Source organism: Rhizophagus irregularis, chromosome 14 (assembly GCF_026210795.1).
Source record: "Rhizophagus irregularis chromosome 14, complete sequence".
Taxonomy (NCBI): domain Eukaryota; kingdom Fungi; phylum Glomeromycota; class Glomeromycetes; order Glomerales; family Glomeraceae; genus Rhizophagus; species Rhizophagus irregularis.
In genome coordinates, this window is record NC_089442.1 from 3,342,539 (window position 1) to 3,363,797 (window position 21,259).

Here is a 21,259-nt window from a genome sequence, read left to right on the forward strand (position 1 = left end):
CTCGTACTTTCATGGCCTCCCCTACTCAAAAACCAACGTTAGATTGGATGATTCTGCCTGCATTAGATGGACCTCTAGTAATTTTCTTCATGCCTGATCTTGGCAATCCCATCGGGATTCTTTACTTTTTAATGATATAGATTTTTATTCTTATATGTATAATTCTTCTTATATAGTCATTCGAACTCCTGTACCTAGATCTTTGGTTCTTTTATTTTTTTTTATCCTTTTTTGCCTTTATACCTTAGTGCTTCGTGGGCGGGGTAGGTTAATTAGTGCCCCTCCACTGTTCTTTTTATTTCGACATCAGGGTCTTACATGGCGGTTTTGTTCTCGATTAGTTTAGAATTACTCCTGACCTACGTCTAGTTTGTCCTTGTAATTTGTATCGTGAACGTGTTCACGTGGATTTAAAAATAAAAAAATAAAATAAAATAAAACGAATTCACGATAAAGCGATTTTTTAAGGGTTAATCTTTATATATGAACATATAAAAGTCGGTATATCAAACTTATAAATTTTTGGAACCGGAGGTTCGTTATATCGAGTTCTGACTGTATTCGTATTTCTTGACTCAGGTCTCTCTTTCTGATTCGAGTACTTCTAGCATTTTTTTTGTTAGTGTAAATAAAAATAAAAATAAAATCGTTCTAACCGGCATATGAAGATTTACTGAAGATTTATTATTTATAAAATAGTCAGTATGCAACTTTAAATGTTTCCCAATTTAGACAACAAATTAAACGTGTATTTTAGAATAGAATTATAAAATAAAAAATAAACCCCGAATAATGTCGCAATTTTTCTTAACGAACTTTAAATTTATTTGCATCTTATAAACTTATGATTATACGCGCAGAACGCACATTATTCGTAAAAGTTTTATGCGCAACCTATGAAGTCATATGCTCTCTTATATTTAAAATAAATTATAGTAAGCTCCATTATGAAATATCACGCCTAATCTACATTCCAATCACATGCGCGGAAATTTAACTTTTTACGCAGATCCAATTTCCATTACTGTCGATAAGTATTTTTAGATAGGAAGATTTTCTAATTGAAGAAACGATCGTAGATGATTTTCGATATGAAAAATTACTCAAATAATATTTTTGATTTTTTAATTTGACAAAAGGACCAAATTTTTTTCATAAAATTACTGATCTATGGATACCAGTACCATGAACTGATCCTTTATCTCTTTTATTTATATTAATGCTAAAATTTTTTTTTTCACATAATTTATTCAAGAAGGTCTATGGGATGAACTAGTTATATCTATAAAGGTCTACAATTATAACTAATAGAATTTTTAACCTAAAAATTTTCCGAGCATTCATAAAAAAACTTTTTTGTGTTCATTTAATGAAAGCATAAAAAAAAATAAATAGTAAAAAAAAATAAAAAATGTCATATATTATTAGATTGTGATTTTTATTTTAAAACATGTGAAAAACGAATTGATCATCATTAAATAACTACAATTTTTATATTATTATATAGACCTATAGACCCCGAAATAAATGTCAACATTAAATTTTTTACTAATAGCTGTAATAGCTGTATGCAGGGGTTTTGAATAAATACGCAAAAATTAGCACCCAACCCCAAAGTTGGAAACTAATCCCCTGACAGCCTGACTTTATCATAATGATCATAATGATCGTTCCACAAAATGTAAAAAAGCTTACTAGTGTATTGTTTTGTATTGTTTTCAATACATTCTTATTAAGCATGGTGGTCAAGATAGTCTTTCCAATTTTATTTTTTTTACCACAGCACACTACTTTTTTAGGATGTATAATACAAAACTGTCAATATGATATGTGTTCTGTGATATATTCTTTATTATGCGTAAATATATATCTCTCCTTGACGAATTTGTATTAAAACAAACCCCTTACTTTAAAAGAATCAATTAAATACGCAAATTAATAACATGACTTCGCCACAACAATTTATAGATTGCCCGTTATTCAAAATCCCTAACCCCATGACGACGCAAATAATGCACCCTGGGGAAGTTCGAAACGTCCAAATCTTACAATCCACTGATATTAAGTATTCATTCTTTTCCTAATAAGTGAAATAAACTAAACACTATTAACTGATACTAGGTGTTTCTAAACGAAATACGTGATCACTTAATGACGAATGATGTCATTTATCACAGTTCTACATTTGACAAATTTCAAATGATTTACAGTATGACCCTTTGGACAAATGACTCCCTAATTCGAAAAATGGCCAAATGACCATTTCCTATCATATTATTGGTATAGGGGAAGGAAACGATCATATTATTAGTATATGACCTTTTTTTATCGTATTGTTGGTGTAGGCGATAAAATATTATTGATAGGGGAGTATTTTAGTTTTAGTATAAGTCAATTGTATATACATGTATATTGACTATAAAACAGGATACAAATTATGTCACCAAACTCTATTCAATTGTAAAAAGTAATAGTTTTATTTATAGCGTTTTTTTTTTTGCCTTTTTATTAAAGCGAACGTTATTTTTTTAGTTATTCTTACTTTTAATTAGATGCATTATTTTCGAATGAATTCTTTTTTCTTCAGCCTTAGGTGTTTTTTAAAGGTAAGATTTAAATTACGGGCTAATAATTTTATGGTTTAAAGAAAAAATTTATTTTTATCTTTAGAATCGCGATCAAAAAGATTAGTTTCCAAAATTCAATTAATAGGAATAAATAATTTATATTTGTATTTTGTTAAATATTATACTTATAAATAGCCTTAGTATGATATCATAAATTATAAATAAAAGTATATTCATATATACCTGATCGAAAATTACTGAATACTTTTAATACCATAATAATTTAAGGATAATGTGTTGGAAATAATTGAAATTGTGTAGCAAAAAATTTGTTTTATTGATTTCAAATAGCACTTTGACAAGATGTATTTATTTTTCAAAATTTCAATACACATACAACACAGCACATGCATAGAAGATGACGAGAAATGACGTTTATTTCTGGCAATCTTTTTTATCAAAAAAAAAAGTTCAAACCTGTGATTTGTAAATCTTTATTCCATACCCTTGTACAGATTAGGGGCAATTAGTATTGAATGTCGATTGTATTTGGACAATTATAATTGAATTTAATTACATAATAATTTCATATGAATAAGGAACAAAATTTTAAAAAATTTAAAGATATAAAAATAGCCTCTTCATCCTTATTTCTTGTTGAATAAAAGATTTTCTTTTGCCTAATATTAAAACGATGTCTCAAGTACAAAAATTACTATCAAAAAATGAAATTAGTGCTAAAGCTGGTAATTGTCTAACGAAAAGTAATGAAATGATGTTCAACCAATCAGGACTATTACATGAAATGATGAAGCAATGCTGGGGAGCCAATTTTGTTTCTCCGATTGAACAAGAATTAAAAAGAGAAGACTTTAAAGTATTAGATGTAGGATGTGGTAGTTCAAGTATGTGGCTATTACAACTTTCAGAAGATTATCCGTCAGCAAAATTTGTTGGATTGGATAAAATTTCAAAATTTCCTAAGGACTTTTCACAAAATAATTTGCAGTTTACTCAAGGTGATATTTTAGAGGGGTTACCTTTTGAAGATGATTCATTTGATTTTGTACATATGAGATTTGTTTTAATGGAATTCACCGAAGAACAATGGGAAGAAAAAGTTATTAAAGAATTAGTCAGAGTATGTAAACCAAATGGATGGATAGAACTTTTAGACATTGAAGAAACTAAACTTGTCAGTCCATCTTCTAAACGTTTATTAGCGTTATGTAAGTTAATTAAAAATATTTCTTTTTTTTTGTATTTATTTTTCTTTAAGAAATTAATTTTAAATTTATTTTCATTTCAAATAAAGTTGGTGAATATTTAGAATGTAAAGGAATTAGTAGTAGTGATAATATTATGACCGAAGGGATCTTTGACTTTTTGGATGCTACCAATCTAATTGGTCGCATTTATTCAGATGAAAGACTTGTTCCCATCGGAAATTGGGGCGGAGATTTTGGAAAATTAGTAAGTTTTATATTAATATTTTTATTTTTTTTGTCGGTTGTAAATATCTTTTTAAATAACCTTCCCGTTCTTAATGTAGGCTTTAAAATGGAGTATTATGATGTTTTGTTCATTAAAAAAGGTGTTTGTCCCGTTAAGAATGAGTGAAGGGGAATACGAAAGATTATTAAATCAACATTCGATGGAAAATGATTATCATTCTTATCTTATTTTTCGTAGAATTTACTGTCAGAAAAATTTTTAAATCGTTACTGATTTATATTAAGAAGTATACGAATGAACATTATATACGAATGGACAATATGAAATTTCGTAAACTTTTTTTTTTTATTATTTATTTTATTTTTAATTTGTCAAATTATGTTGTAAATTTATGTGTAAAATATTACTTTAAATATTACTTTAAATATTACTTCAATTCGTACCTATTTAGTATTTTTAGTGTTTTTAGCACTAGCATATATGTACAGTATTTTATTAAATAGAGACGATATATATTACTTAATTTATTTATTACATATTTAAATTTTTCATCAATCTGTATTTTTTTTTTCAAATTTCACGCATATAAGGGGTATTGGAATATTTGGAATATTAAAACTTCATTTTTTTTAAAAAAAAACCTAAAAATTCAAATTTCAGAATTTTTTCATTGTTCATCCAATCCTATACATATATGGAAATGACTGAAAAACCATGCGAAAAGCCATGCGTTAAGCCATGTGTTTTATGAATGATATTTAACCCATAACTCCTTATTAATTGAATTTCCCCCCTTATCCCATAACTTCCTTATTAGTTATTCCCTTAACGACCTCCTTATTTTAATTGCGGATTGTACAATTTTGTAAATATAAATGCGATTATTTTTGATTATTCCTTTTTAATTCAGTCAGTTGACAGGTTGACTAAAAATAATTAAACGTGAATTTTGGATACTTATAATTTTATTAGAAGGATAATACTATGATTCTATGAACCTGAGATCATATGCAAATGAAGACCCCCGAAATATAATATGGTAGAGGTAGGATGCACTATTACATCACCATCATAATAATTATTTACGGAGATATATTTTGATTTGCGTAACAATCTATGGATTTTTTAACTGAAGTCGTGTTATTTATTTGCGTATTTTAATTGGTATTTTTTAAATGTAAGGGTTTAAATTCGCGCATTTTTAATACAAATTTGGAATTATAGAAGGATGTAATATCATCTCGCATTTATCATATTTGCCAACTAATGTATCAGCTATTGAGTAATGAAAATAGGGATGTTAAGTAGTTCGGAAACGATTTGAACAATTAAATACAGATGAGTCGAACTACTTTACTACAATAAGTAACTTTACCTAAAAAATTGATGTCAATAAATTTAATTAATTGTCAATAAAGAAAAAAAATATGTAATTGCTTCGAACTACTTTAGAACCGAACCGGTTTCGAACCTGGTTCCTAACAACTAAAAATATTGATTTCTCATTATAGACAAGTTGAATTGCTTAGCTTCATTAATTAAACTTGGCTAAAAGATTATTATAAACGAGATTTACCAATATTATAGTAAGAGAAAATGATACTCATACCAAGCAATTTTCGATAAACTACTTCCGAGCTACTTAAGCAATTTAACATCCCTAAATAAAAACCAGTATTATATGGTTATTTTTGATCCAAAAGATATCATTGAAAAATATAATAGCAGAAAGCAAAGTTTTTTTTTTGCATTTTATTAATATGTATAATATACGATAGTAAAACATAGTACATTTACAATTATATGTTTGCTCGACTATCACATGATGATAAAGTCAGATTTGCCTAACTATTTTGGAGTTGGGTGTAAATTTTTGCGTACCGACCTTATTAAAAACCCTTGCGTACAGCTATTAGTAAAAAATTTCGACATCCCTTGAACTATATATATATTTTGAGGGTCCTTGCAAATGAATAAACGAATGTAGATTATCAATTTTTGTTAATTAAGAACGCAATAGAATGTGAAATTTAATGACATTTAAGTCAAATTAATTTTTACAATCTCCTTAATTTTATTAACAATTATTAAGCTTTTTTAGGGGTTAAAAAAAATGCCAAGAGAATTCAACAAGAAATCATTTTCGTGAACTTAGTTTTCAAACCCTTAATTTCGAATCCATCTAAAAACAGCATGGTTGTTATAATAAAAATCGGGGTGAATTTCAACGTTTCGCACGTAATTGGCAGACATTTAAATTGAAAAATTCGTTGATATGTTTGATAGGTAAATCACATATGCATAAAATTCAGGGAAACAGAATAAACTAAAAACATTATACATTTTATTGTAAATAAAAAAGCCGATTTATATTGTAAGATCATAAATTTTATAATAGTGTCGTTCTTCGATAGGCGAAACTTCAAGCAACTTAATTAACCGGTAATTTAATTAACCGGTTAATATTAAAAAAAAAACATTACAGCTGATTTCATAATGCACGGGACACAGCAAAGTTAAAGAACTCGGAAATATTCGGTAAAGCTCAAAATAAGATAAAATTATATCACCATTCTCGGAATATTACTCCAAAATTAGCGTATAATTTTTATTTTATATCAAGCTTTACCGAATATTTCCGAGTTCTTTAAAATTTTGTTAAGTGTCCCGACCTTTTTGAAATCAGCTGTAAGACTACAATCTATATCGTTCACATTTTAACCCTGTATTAAAAAAAATAAAAGGGATTCAGTTATTAAAATTTCGAGTTTATATACACTGTCCAGTATTTGTTATCGTAACCGGTTATAGCGGTTTAAAAAAATCGATTCTATATCATGTAATAAATTTAAATTTTAAGATAAATAATAAAATCATTTTTATATGTAATCATTTTTATATATCATTTTTAATCAATCATTTTTAATCAATTTTATTAATCAATTTTATTAATCATTTTTATTAATCATTTTTATTAATCATTTTTAAATATCATTTTATGTGATCATTTTTAATCAATTTACATATAATCATTTTTAATCAAATTTATATGTAATCATTTTTAATTGGCCATTTTTTATATGTAATAAATTTTTATATGTATGTTAGGATTGGTTCATAGCTTAAATATTTGTAAAGGAGAACGTCCCAAATTATTCACAATGTTATGTAGATTTATATTATTAGTATACATATTTAAAAACATAACTATGCTTTATTAATAGTAAAATCCCTATATGAAAACAAATCACTTGGATCCATTTCATCAATCTTTTAAAAAAATTGTTCTCTTTAATAAGAAAATCTTTTCCCATAATATAATAAAAACTCAAAATCAAGAAATCTTTCCTCTATCAATTTATTTTTTTCTTATAATTTGAAATACTTCGTAATTTTCCATCTTAGTTAATCCCGCGGAAATAAATGATTGTGAATCAGGATAAGTACTATGACTTTTACAATATAATTGATTATTACTTAAAACTAAATCTGGACCACCACCAAAACCAGGACCGAATTGTTCATTATATAAAATCGCTTTATCAGATTTTAAAGAATTCACACGTGAAATACGACTAATTACACCTTTTGAAGTATTTTTTGTAAAAGAAAATAAAAAACTTTTAGAAGTTTTCCACCAATTATTTCCATGTCTTTTATCAAATTTTGGTTTCCAATCAAGTGGATTATATCCTCCAATTAAATTTGATGAATTTGGTAAAGAAATAACTACAAATATTGCACCTTTATTATCACATAATTCATGAAATTTTTCATTATTAAATCCATCTCTTGTAGCTCTAAAAAGTAATTTAAATGTATAAGGTATCATTATACAATCAATATCTTCGCTAACTTTATCATCAATCCAATTCGAAATGATTGAAAGATGTTTTTGATTAATAAGGATAGAATCAAGTGGTTCTTTTCTTGCAGGTAAATTTGGTAAACTTAATTTAGGTTTAGAATTATTATAATAACATGTAATTTCTTCAATTAAATTTTCTGGAAGAATCTTTTTAAATGGAATAACATATTGAATAAATTCTGTTGAAGATATACTTAACCATCTAATTAATGGAATAAATTCTGAAATAACTTCTTTTAATAGATTAAAATCATCTGAAGTCCAATTTGTTAAATTTTCAATATTATGAATTATAGATGTTTGTGCAATACTCCATTTAATTAAATAATTCCAAACTTCAATTTCATCCATGAATAAATCTTTTCTATCCAATAAAGCCAAGAGTAAACTTTTATCTAAAGATAAATACTTTTCCGAATTAAATAATAAATTTGGTCTCTCACAAATATAATCAAGACAATATTCTCTTAATTGTGAACATACTTCATGATGTAATATATTCTGTAATATATTTACGGGATCATTTTGTAAAATATTTTGATGATTATCAACTAAATATTGTAATAAGTATTTTACGATTCCTGTAATATTCATTTCATCGGCTGCGACTAAAATTAAAATCAAATCTATAGGTTTATAACCATTAAAATCAAGTTTTCCTGTATATAAATATCTTGAAATAAAAAAAAAGAAATGATTAAATATTTTTATAATTTTAAAAAGTTGAACTTATTATTAAAAAAAAAACTTACTTTAATATATAGTTGAAAATTTTTGGTGAAATATTTGGTTTTTTAAATTTAATAATCCCTCCTTCTCTGTTAACCCAATTTTTTGAAAGTGCCGTACGAAAATATGAAGAACGAGCATATAAAATAAGCGAATGTACCTTAATTTCTTTTCTATTATTCCCATTACCAGTTTGAATTATCGTATCATAATTTTCTCCATTCTCAAAAAGTTTTCCAAAATCATAAGAAAGTTGTGATAAACATTCATTTTCCATTTTATTTTATTATATGTACATAAATATTATGATATATATATATATATATTTATATATATATATATATGAATTTTTAATAAGTAAAAAAAAAAAAAAAAATTTTTTATGCGAAAATTTTTAACCCTGCTTTTTGTACATAATTTTTTTAATAAAGTTTGGAAAGATCTTCAATGCAAAACAGAATTACAATAACTGTACGAAAAAACAAAAATGGTAAAAAAATTTGCACGATTATTTTAATCTTCGTTATATATATATATAAAGTATTTTCCTTTTCACAATTCCATTTTAATTCAAGCGATTGGTAATGATCAACGTATAATAAATTTCACTAACTTGATTGGTGTTCATAATATGGGATACCAAATTCCTTTCTGAGTTCAGATTTAAATTTTTAAGAAAATCTTATCTTTAATCAGTTACTTTAGTTACTTTTAAAATTATTAATTAAAGAAATAGTAATTATAATATTTATTATATCTCGTAATATAATTTAGATGTTTTCGTTGTAATGTTGTACTTACAGTTTATCTATATATGTTTGAAATACTTCAAAAGAATTTATCGTCAAATTAATCGTCGCACAAATGATCATACGACCATGTTACGCAAGTACCATCGAAACCACGACTCCTGTATCATAAACGTAAAACCTTAATATGGTATAATATTATATTGATCATTATTATATCAGAATTATCATCTTTATATAGCAATTTATTTTATTAATTAATAATGTTATGCTATATCTTCTTATATGGGAAGGTAAATAATATGTCATTGCCTTTTATTAATAATGTATAATCAATCAAATTATCAGTAAATGTCACTTCCCTAACACAAATTCGAAACTTTTATGAATGTTGATGAATCTTATTAACTAAAGAAAAGATGAATAGCCATACGTACATAATTTTAAAGTGGTTAATAAAGGTAAATTATAAAATCTTTTACACATGAAAATTGTGTACATGCTAATTTAAATTTTTGAGCGGATTCAATCTGATTTCGTATGTGAAGATCGTACGAAGGTCTCTTTACGAACCCCGGTAGAGATTCGCCCAACGATATTATCGGGATGTTTTTTTTTCTGTAAGATTAATAAATGTTCGATGTCATTATCTTGTTATAATTTTATAATTTTTTGAGTGTCGACCTTTCAAAAATGGTGTAAAATTATTTTACATATAATATAATTCGTAAATACATAAACTTTCAATTTTGTTGTTTATTAGAAAGATTTCATTGAAAGCTATTGAGTTATTCGGTAAAAATTAATTATCATTTCTGGTTGCGATTATGTAAAGAAGAGTAATAATCACTCACGCTATGAATTTTCTCTCTTCAATTAGTCGCCGAGAAAAATAATTCACGTGATCTCTGGGTTACGAACAGGTTATATAAATTATTTGAATTGATAATTTTATTAATTACTTTGTGTCTCAGAAAGAAATGTTGACACGGCTTAGGAAATTTAAATCAAAAAAAATCTTCAATTATCAAAAAATAAACGTTAATTATTAGTTCCGCTTGCCATATTAGCTAGGTAACAAATTCACAACTGAATTAGTCTATAAAATAAAAGAACGGATTTAATTTGTCGTGAAAATTAATGATACTATATATAGCATGGATGATAGTAAATTATCTATTGTACTAAATACCTATAAATATTGTACAAAATGTGTAGAAATATTGAGGAAATTCCTAATATATTTAGGATTATGTCATTATGTACAAACGTCACATGTTCCTGATGAGCTTTTATTTTTCAAGATATTTTGAGTCGTTTTAAACTACGTTTGAAAGTTATCTCTAGTAGGAATTCTATATTATACATATCACACGAATGATATTCTGAAAGGTTCAATTCTTGTTTATCTGATACTATTTATGACTAGAAACACAGCAGTTCATTATTATCATATGCAATAAATAATATATATTCTTTTTTATCGAAATTAATAATTGAATTAATTAAGGGTTTTAATATGAATAATATTATAATAATTCTAAGTTCTCAGAATAAGCGGTGAAATGATGGAAAGTTGTGACGCATTGCGATTGCAAATTGTCTACTTGTGATGAGAGGAATGATAAAAAAAAATAAATCCTAAGATTCTTCAAACAAGCAATTATATTGGTTTTTATTATTATATTTTATTTTTTATATTATTAATATATCTACGCGTAAAAGTAAACCAGAAATTTCTGGTTTACTTTAAACAAAATTTAATCTGCTTTTCTTTCAATTAAAATTATTATTTCAAGATTTATGAATAAAAATAATAATGATTAATTAATGTGCAACTTTGTAAGCAAGTTGTTTACTCATCATTTCTGTCTTCAAAATAACAATGCGCATATACATTCATTGCCGGTTTGACTTGATCTCCGGAGGGGAAATTTTGCGGGTTCAAAATTGTCGGTACGCGTGTAATCAATTGCTCCTTCATAAAATGTATTAAAAATAATATTCCCCAATGATCATTGGTCTCTGTTGCAAAACAACAAAGGGACATGACCAGGATTTGCTGACGATGTACGGCTATTATAACCTAATTGCTTCGTGTAAATTATTGCTAATGTCTTTTTATTACAATAAAATAACATTAAAGTAAAAAAAAATATAGACGGTTTATTAACATTTACTCTATCTGAACAAATAAATAAAATCGTTCTTAGATTACTTGTACAATCATGATAATATTTCTAAAATAATACAATAAATACAATAACAAACACGATATATTTCAGTGACTGATGAAATCAAATGAATAATGTAACATTGTGATTTCTTCTAGTTATATTTATATATCAACAAAATTCAAATCAAACCTTACACTAATTAAATTTGGGAGTATTTTGATTTCAATTTTGGTATAATTTAATAAAATATAGTGTGGGTTATTAAATCTTTCAAAGAGTCCTGTTTGAAATATTACGGAAAATAAAAGCGGAATGCCACCTACTGTTGCTTTATAAGAAAATATCGTGTGTACCGGCCATTATCCTTCAAGATTTCAACATAGTTTTGACTTTAACTTAATTTTGAAAAAAATTGGATGGACATACTTAAATATTTAATATTTATTTTGAACGGAATAAGAAAAAAATAGATGAAGACGCCCAAAAATTTTGATCATCGTTATACAACCTTTTTGCGACAGTATTTATAGCTTTAAAAAAAATTTTCGAATACTAGAAACAATAGAGAAGCAGAAGGCGATGCGCCCGAAGCGGTACAAAGCTGTTCAAGTGTTAGGATCAAAGAGTTTATGACCCCGTTTTCGAAACTTTAATTTATTAGTAAAATCAAGTGATTTTAAATAATCTCTCGGGATTTAGAAGCTTCGGTAGTTTCAGGATATCCAATCTAAAAAAACTAGTAGAGTATTAATTACGAACTATTTACTTATTCATATGGTTTAACCTACAATCTGTCAATTAAATCGGTTATCAAAAAATTAATCGTTTCATTCATTCATTCATTATTTCTTTATATACACACATTATAATTATTGCGGGACATTTAAAAAAATTTGTAGCCGATAACTCGTCGTATAAGAGTGTTTAAAGGATGTAAAATTGATTGGCTAAATGTCACGTGTTCAATTTGTCAACAAGTGCAACCGGCAAAAGATCGTAAATTTTTGTAATTTACATTAGCGTGGAATTTTTCTTTATTTTTATTAATAATCATATTTAGCAAAAATCGAGCACATTTTAATAAATAAGTTTTATTAACGAATTTATGTGATGCAATACCAAATAATCCAATAACATCTTACTTATGAATATAACTATATAAAATACTTCAATTATCAATTGATGTCGAATCAATTGATGTCCATTGATAAATTATGGTAAAAGGCGTTCGAAAATGACAGACACTTACACTTGTGAATTTAAGAGTAGATTGACCTATAAAACTGAAAGAAAAAAATGGTTAACCTTGGTTAAGCAAGTAAGAATTATTATTATCTAATGACCAGAAGCCAACAATTAAGGATTAAAGCACGTAGAGATAGTATCCTCAGCATAGGGGTGTTCGGCGAAATTAATGGTAAAAGGCGTTCGAAATTAATGGTAATCCCTATTTCTCCTCACTAAACGCTGTAGGCCTCACCGGATACTATCATGTTCATGTATTGACCTCAAGAGGTACTACCCGTGTATCCTATAATTGAAGACAACCAGGCATGAACAGATAAAAATAACAGATACTTACACTTGTGAATTTAAGAGTAGATTGACCTATAAAACTGAAAGAAAAAAAATGGTTAACCTTGGTTAAGCAAGTAAAAATTATTATTATCTAATGACCAGAAGCCAACAATTAAGGATTAAAGCACGTAGAGATAGTATCCTCAGCATAGGGGTGTTCGGCGAAATTAATGGTAAAAGGCGTTCGAAATTAATGGTAATCCCTATTTCTCCTCACTAAACGCTGTAGGCCTCACCGGATACTATCATGTTCATGTATTGACCTCAGAGGTACTATGAGGTACTACCCGTGTATCCTATAATTGAAGACAACCAGGCATGAACAGATAAAAATAACAGACACTCACTTGTGAAATTTAAGCTCAGTTTCTTACTTTATTCGCGTGATATACCACTTGATTTTCTATTCGGGTGAAAGATCTAATGAAATTTCATTACTTCTTTTTTTTCGCCAACTATTATCCTATGCACCATCACTAACGTTGAACAAGTACAACGTGAACGTTTTCGCTATCTCCAGTTTACTCCATTCAAACTATTCCAGCCTCATTGTCAAACTGATCAATCCCTTGATTTCAGAAGTAAATGAGGCAGAGGATCTGCTTCGGTTCAGTCACGCCCACAACATCCGAAAGGACGTTTCCCCCTTGATCCAAGTGATACTATTGCCAGAAATCTATGAGCCCTGTTGTGAATATCTGAAAGAATCGTTGAATAATTTGTTGATCCTTAACCAGGTTAGATAAGTCATCACCGAAGACTCCCTTTTGATTGGTGGGACGTTTATAATTGGGGTGATAAGCTTTTAAGTGTAAATTCGCGTCGGATATCGTTGCCAAATGATAGCGCGTCCAAAGCCAAGGTTCTTGAGTTGAGTTCGAGTTGAAGCCAAGCTTCATATCGTTCACCTGACTAATCAACAGGTTTAGTTGCGTTAAGTGTGTTATCGATAGGTCGGATAACTGAGGTCGGTCTCTTTATCTGATTTACATATTATTGAGCATCCGTTGTTCCATTTACGAAGGATATCTGTTTGTTACGAGGTTCCGCTTGTAATATTTGCTTCCTAACGGGCGGTTCCAAAATGTTCCCACAGTATACTTCTGTGGGTAGTTAACCATAGGACCAGACCAGACGCGGTCAAAATTTTGTGTATATTTTCTTTGATGGTTTTTGTGTTTGTAAAATATTTTCTTTGATGTTTTTGTATTTATTGCGTTGTAAAATTTTGTAAGAAAAAAAAAAAGGAAATAAGATCATTTTATATATTTTATTGTTGTACAAATTATAACAATACCTGATTTATGCGATAGTATATTTTGTATATGAAATTTTACAATGACTCATTACAGCACTACAGCACTGCGCCTTTAATTTCATGATCAATCTATCTAATCTATCTATATTTATCTATTTATCAATAATTGTCATCGCGTCACGTAACATTTTAAGGAATTTCATTGATATGAATGATATCAATGATATCAACATCACGAAATGATCCAGCTTTTCCAAGTCTCCAACTTGTATATCAGAAATATATTATTTTTATGTTTAACAAATGTTTGGTCTATAAAAAATTTTTCGGAAAAATGATCACGTGTCTGAGTTTCTTCGGCATAAAAACTAGAAAAATGATCATTTATTCAGAATTTTTTTTATAGGGCGAGTACAGCAGCGGTATGGTTTTTATTTTATTTATTTTAACCTTTACAGAGTTACTATTTCAATTTCTGCAGGTGCAGGATAACTGAGATAACTGAGATAACTGAGATAAAAACGCCTGTGTTTATTGTAATAATATAAATATATAATATAGTTAACTTAAGTTACTTATATGTTTTAGGATCAATAATAAAACTCAGATAAAAGTTTGTTGATGAAATTGATGAAATACGATTATCTCTGTTTAAAATTTCTATTTTGTGATTTTATAAAATTTATACTGTTTTTGTTCTGTTCTTATTTTATCTTAATATTCTACTTTTTCTTAATCTTTTATATTGTTCTCAAAAGTATCTTCTAATATTTGCTCTCGTTTAATCCCGTCGTTTAACTTGCTTATTACTGTAGTATCCTCTTTTTATGAATACTATGATCTTCTAGTAATGACGCAATTTTATCGATCGTAGAACTAATTGCTTGTGGAGATAACTCTATTGTTATATCCATATCCGTCGTGTTACCTTTTTCAATTGATTCCCCTTTGGCCTTTACTGATACTTTATGCCGTTATCTATTTCTTTATTTGCATCGCAAAATCGTTTATTTGGACGTTTTCTTTATTTTTTGACCTCTCTTAATTGTACCACAAATTTAAATACTGATTGTTTGTATAAAATTTCTCTACTCGTATTAATACCTTTTTAATTTTCTAACCATCTACTAATCTTTTGATTTTGTTGAACTTATAATGTACCCTTAATAATTGGGTCGTATATGATGATCTACTACGTTACCGAAGAACATTAGCTTTTATTATACAAGAGTGAATGAGTGATGGTCAGTCATGTGTCATTCAATATTAAATGCGTCATTTAAAATTACAACACACGGGTACCGAACTTTTCGCCGAAGTACCGTTTCGCCGAAATGCCGTTTCCCTGAATGGATATTTTACCGAATGGCTATTTGACGAAGGACATTTCGGCGAATCCATTTCGCCGAAGGGCATTTTGTCGAAGATATGGAACTTTTTAATTTTTCTTTTCCTTTTTTAAAGAAGACAAACGAATTATTTACACATTATATTAAGTTGCGATTTGTCTATTTTTTTTAATTAAAGGAAAATTGGTTTTATTTGACAAATTCATCGTACTCATCAATTTTCCGAACAAATGAAAATAAAATGGTTTAAAGAAAATTATTTCTTTGAACATTTTTTATTTCTTTTGTATCGAATCGTCAATGATTAAGGAAATATCATGTTAATCAACAACATTTTCGGCGAAATGAAATGGACGATTTGGGAGAAATGATTCTGCGAAATGTCCATTCGACGAAAAAGACTTCGGTAAAACATACCGTAACGGCGTAACCCACCACATGATATTATATAATCATTTAAAAAAATATTAATTTTTGCAAAGTTATCAAAATTATTATGGTTACATACAGCACGATTTTATGAATGGCATTTTCCCGAATATACCTTTTCCTGAAGTTAATTACCTGAATGCCAACTTTCCGAATTGGACATTTTCCTATTCCCGAATCCCATCCAATTTTTTGAAATCCAATTTCCTGCTAATATCCTGAATTCCAATATCCCGAATGAATTTGCATGAATTGCTGTTTTTAAATTTTGTTAATTAAAGTTTATACAAAAATGCATTCACAAAAGAAACGTGGAATGAACAGTTATCATTCAACTAGAATGTCTCGATAAAATTTGGGAAGAAAAGTGATGTAATCATCTGAACAAAAAAAAAACATATCGATATGTCAAAGAAAATTGATCATAACTGAAAAATTATACTGACCGAGAAATTTTTCTCGCGAAATACAACCTTTGATAACGAATAAAATATTTGTATTGTATAGCGAAATTAGTCAAATCCTGGTTGGTGGTTTTGTAATAATAATTTTTCTTTTTTCTATATGATTTATTAATTACCATGTAATACAGTAAATTTTAAAAAAAATACATTTTATTGTTATGTGTTTCAGTCACTTTCAGGAATTGTCCATTCCGGATATCGGGATTCAGGATATTGATATTGGGATTCAAGATTCAGGAAATTGAACTTTAAGAAATTGGAATTCGAGAAACAGGGATTCAGGAAATTGAGTGGTTCAGGGTAATCAACTATAGGAAAAGGTATATTCAGGAAAATGGTGTTCGGGAAATGGTAGACAAGGAATTATTATATATTAATAAAAAATATAAATAAAATAAATTTTTTGAAAATAAACTTTATAGCTTTGATTTGTTTTTATTATTATTGTATCATAAACAATAAAAAATTAAAAAAGAATGATGTGTCAGGATAATGAGTAACAGGACAATGGGATATGATTTGTCAGGATAGTTAAACGACGGGTTCGGGATTCTGATCGGCAAGATTTTGTCCCTATCAGCTATTCTCAAAATAAAGATAAGTTAAAAAAAACTCCGCATTTGTATATAATTAGTATATTATTTTGCATTGTATTTTATTATTTGGTAGTGTTATTTATTAGTCAGCAAAATAAATATCATAATTGCATTAATTAGACTATTCGATATTAATATTTAATCGTTTCAATTATAGATTCCGCGAGGAGGCCAGGAGGGAATAATTGGCAAATGTTTATTCGTTGGATTTAATTTTAGCTAGTATCATTTTGATTAATAAAATGTTAAGAATCTTTTTTTATACAGGACTTAGATTTTCTTAAAGATAAATGGACATTTCATTTAAAAAAAAAAGACTATCGGAAACATTTTTATTACTAAAAAATTCTTTAAAAATATACTAACTTTCTTATTCTTAGAAATATGAACTTTCTTGAACTAATGAGCAGTTGAGGGAGAAGATGAGACCTTCAGGTATCGATATCGCATGACCAACAAGTTGGACTAAAGCACGTGATATTGGACCTTCCAAGTCACTGTGCCGCAAAAATTACCTTCCTTGCGTTATTTTTTTGACTCACATACTGTATACTGTATTACATATAGGAGGGTCAAAAAAGGATGTCGTACAGGGTCAAAAAGATAATTTTTGCCAGTGTCCTTGAAGTTTCATTAAATCGCATGCACTTATCCCATCTAGACATTATTATAACCATTTTGTTCAGTTCCACAAAAATTTCTTCATACATTTTAGGCGATAACTCGAAAAAGCTATCCTTTTTATAAAGGAAAAGACTTCGATCAGCAAACAAATTTCTGTTACTATGAAATTGGGTACCGGTCAGGATATGAAGTACAAATACGGGTAAGCGTGTACATTATGTTATACGAAGAATGATATTACGTAATGAATACCCACACTTACCAGTTACCCTACTCTTTACTCTTTAGATGATTATATTCTTTTCATAATTTACTTTTTTAAAAACATAAAACCTTCATTTTTCAAACCAAATCAGTTAATTTTTTTAAACATTGATGCCTGCAATTATTTATCCGCACTGTCTAAATAAAAAATGCAGGAGTTATTTTAAAAGTATCAACTTATTCTGATGTTTCAAAGTGGTTTATTGTAAGAAATAAATTTTATTATAATGTATCGATAAATCAAAATATTTGTAAGAACATAAGTGAAATCATCTGCATTAATAGGAATGGAGATACAATATATCCGTATAATCCGTATAATTATGTTAATTGTTAATCATAATCCACTACTGCACTGATAATAAAATTATATTCCAAATTACTCATACGAAAATATATTATTTATATTATTTGTAAAGAAATAATAACACTCAATCTTTTTTTATATATTACACGAAAAAGAAATCTAAAAATAAATATTAAATATTTATTTATAGTGATCGTATAAAGAATTTTTACTTGTATTTTACCGGATAATTATATGACTTAAAGAAGTATTCACATGATATGACGAAAAAAAATTCCCGAACCTTTCATAATTATCATATTTTTACTGCTAAAATTATTTTTAGTTAGTTTAGAATTACTACGCCACGATTTTTTGTAAATCATTTTTTAATAATATAAATAAAATAATATTATGAATAATCATTGGTTAATAAATTATTCTTGTGCATATGTAATTAAACTAGCATGCGTTTTAGGAATTTTCATTTTCCATTTTTTTTCAATTTTTATATGTTATTCATTATATGTATCGTTTGTTTATTTTCAATCATAACATTCACAACTTGTAAATGACAACATTGACAAAGGTCTTTACGAAAGAATTATGAATTAATAATATTTATAATTTCTTTATTTTTTTATTTTTTTTATTTTTTTTTTGTTACCATAAAGTCCATGCGATTACCACAAATTTTTGTAAATCTTTACACCATTTTCTATTCGTTATGAAATATTACATTTTTGAAAATTTTTAACCAATAATAATTTATCGATCGATTATGTCATTTAGGATATAAAATTTCGTACCAGCTTTACCTAAACAAGGTAAATTAGAAAATTGTTGTTCCGCCCTAAGTTTAACAAAGCGAAAAATTATAATTGTTTGTATATTTAATTGATGTACACTTTTTTTTTTTGCGATGCAGAAATGTATTCAAATTATTGTGATACCATACGTTTCATCTTAGATATACTGTTTATAAAGTATAAAATTAATTTTTATCTAACTTTACCGCAATTTTTCACTCTCATTCCTTTTCTCTAATTCGAAACGAAAAAAAAAATCGTCCATATTTTTTTGGACTCCCTCCTTTACCGTGGCTTTAATATAGGAAATTTATTATAATTTCCTTTGTCAATCTTTTATTTTCAATATTGATTATTGTTTAAAGTTATCATCCGTTATTTCCCTCTTGTGGGTGTAATGGGTATTCACTCACAAAACGATGAAATACCGGTAGAAATTATAAACCGGAATTTATTATTTAACAAGAGAAATTTGTATTATAATAAAGGTAAACCTTCGTATAAAAAAAGGGAGAAATATTGTAAAAAAAAATTATCATTATCAGATTTCATAAAATGTTCCCTTTCTAAGGCCGAGAAAGCCAAGAAGAAGGCTAGAGAAGAAAAAGCTAGGGAAGATAGAAAAAAAAACTTAAGAAAGAAAGAGAAGAGAAAGCTAAGAAAGAAAGAGAAGAAAAAGCTAAGAAAGAAAGAGAAGAAAAAGCTAAGAAGGCTAGAGAAGAGAAAGCTAAGAAAGATAGAGAAGAAAAAGCCAAGAAGGCTAGAGAAGAGAAAGCTAAGAAAGATAGAGAGAAGAATAAGAATAAAAATAAGGACAAAGTTGGTGATGATGATAATAATAATGATAACAATAATAACGATAATAACAATAATAACAATAATAACAATGATAACAATGATAACAATGATGGCAATAATGGCAATAATGGCAATGGTGGCAATGATGGTAATGTCCCTCCTCCAAATCAAACGGGAGCTCCCGAATTAACAAATACTCCAACAAATCCAAACCAAATGACTCCTGCTGCTACTTTTGCTCCTACAAATACGTATATGTCAAACGCGTCTTCATTACCTTCCGAAGATGGTAGACAAAAATTATCAATCGCAGGTATTTCGGTGATTTCCATGATTCTTGTTGGAGTGATTGTTTTGATTATACTTGCCGTTTACCGAAGGAGGAATAGTATGCGAAGAGGTGCTGTGCGCCTTTATGATGAACCGGGTCAAAATGATTCTTCAGTAATACCAAGATATCTTAGTATGAGGTCATTACGCATTCCAAGCATGCCCCCAAAAGTTCAATTAACTAGACTTTCTTCAGCTACGATTCTTCTTCCTTATAGAGAGAATAACCCATCCCCATTAAATAATAATACCAATAATCCAGCTCCATCATTCAATAATCTTAATAATAATTATCTGTCTCCATATACAAAAGTTCATAATTTATCGAGTCCTAATTCTTCGTCTTCTGGTAGTTTAAGTGTTAATGTTAATAATAATCTTGAACAAAATAGCCAAAAAACTGATTCGGTGCAATCATATTCTTCTTTAGAAAGTTCTTTTCCGATTCCACCTCAAAGAGCTGTTAATGATAATTATAATACTACTCCAACAAGTGCTACTTTTGGAGATATGTATAAATTAAAAAAATAGGTTAATTGTTAATAAACATTTTAGACAGGAACTTATTTATTTATACGCTGCAAAACAATAAAAAGAATAATTCCTAATAATTTTTTTTTTACTTTTTCTTGTTGTATTTTAGTCATCTTTTTCTTTTAATCGACATACTTTTCACAACGTTCCTTCCAAATCATAATATAAATACATAGTTATTTATTTATTATTATTATTTTTTTTTTGTATAAAGAAATTTATTTACATATTGACTATGTTTTTGTGATATTTCTTTTTTTTTAAAAAAAACAGTAAAATGTTAATAAAAATGATTTTGTTTGTATAAAAGTTAGTTTTTAAACCGATCTTCAATTGTAAAATGATTTTCTTAAAAAAGAACTTATACTGCGGGACTATTTAATATTTAATTATAT

General features: G+C 27.5%; 3 protein-coding genes across 3 annotated transcripts; 2 read left to right on the forward strand and 1 right to left on the reverse strand.

Annotated features, from left to right (window-relative positions):
- Positions 1 to 3,261: 3,261 nt before the first annotated feature.
- OCT59_006419 (uncharacterized protein) lies at positions 3,262 to 4,284 on the forward strand (the record flags this gene model as incomplete). Its single annotated transcript, XM_025323402.2, has 3 exons — positions 3,262 to 3,796; positions 3,883 to 4,040; positions 4,120 to 4,284. The coding sequence occupies 3 exons, from the start codon at positions 3,262 to 3,264 to the stop codon at positions 4,282 to 4,284; spliced, it is 858 nt and encodes a 285-aa protein (XP_025186443.1).
- A 3,096-nt stretch (positions 4,285 to 7,380) lies between these two features.
- OCT59_006420 (uncharacterized protein) lies at positions 7,381 to 8,484 on the reverse strand (the record flags this gene model as incomplete). Its single annotated transcript, XM_025324394.2, has 1 exon — positions 7,381 to 8,484. The coding sequence occupies one exon, from the start codon at positions 8,482 to 8,484 to the stop codon at positions 7,381 to 7,383; it is 1,104 nt and encodes a 367-aa protein (XP_025186444.2).
- Positions 8,485 to 19,599: 11,115 nt separating this feature from the next.
- OCT59_006421 (uncharacterized protein) lies at positions 19,600 to 20,861 on the forward strand (the record flags this gene model as incomplete). Its single annotated transcript, XM_025313916.2, has 2 exons — positions 19,600 to 19,690; positions 19,843 to 20,861. 2 exons carry the CDS (start codon positions 19,600 to 19,602, stop codon positions 20,859 to 20,861), a joined length of 1,110 nt encoding a protein of 369 aa, XP_025186446.2.
- Positions 20,862 to 21,259: the final 398 nt, after the last annotated feature.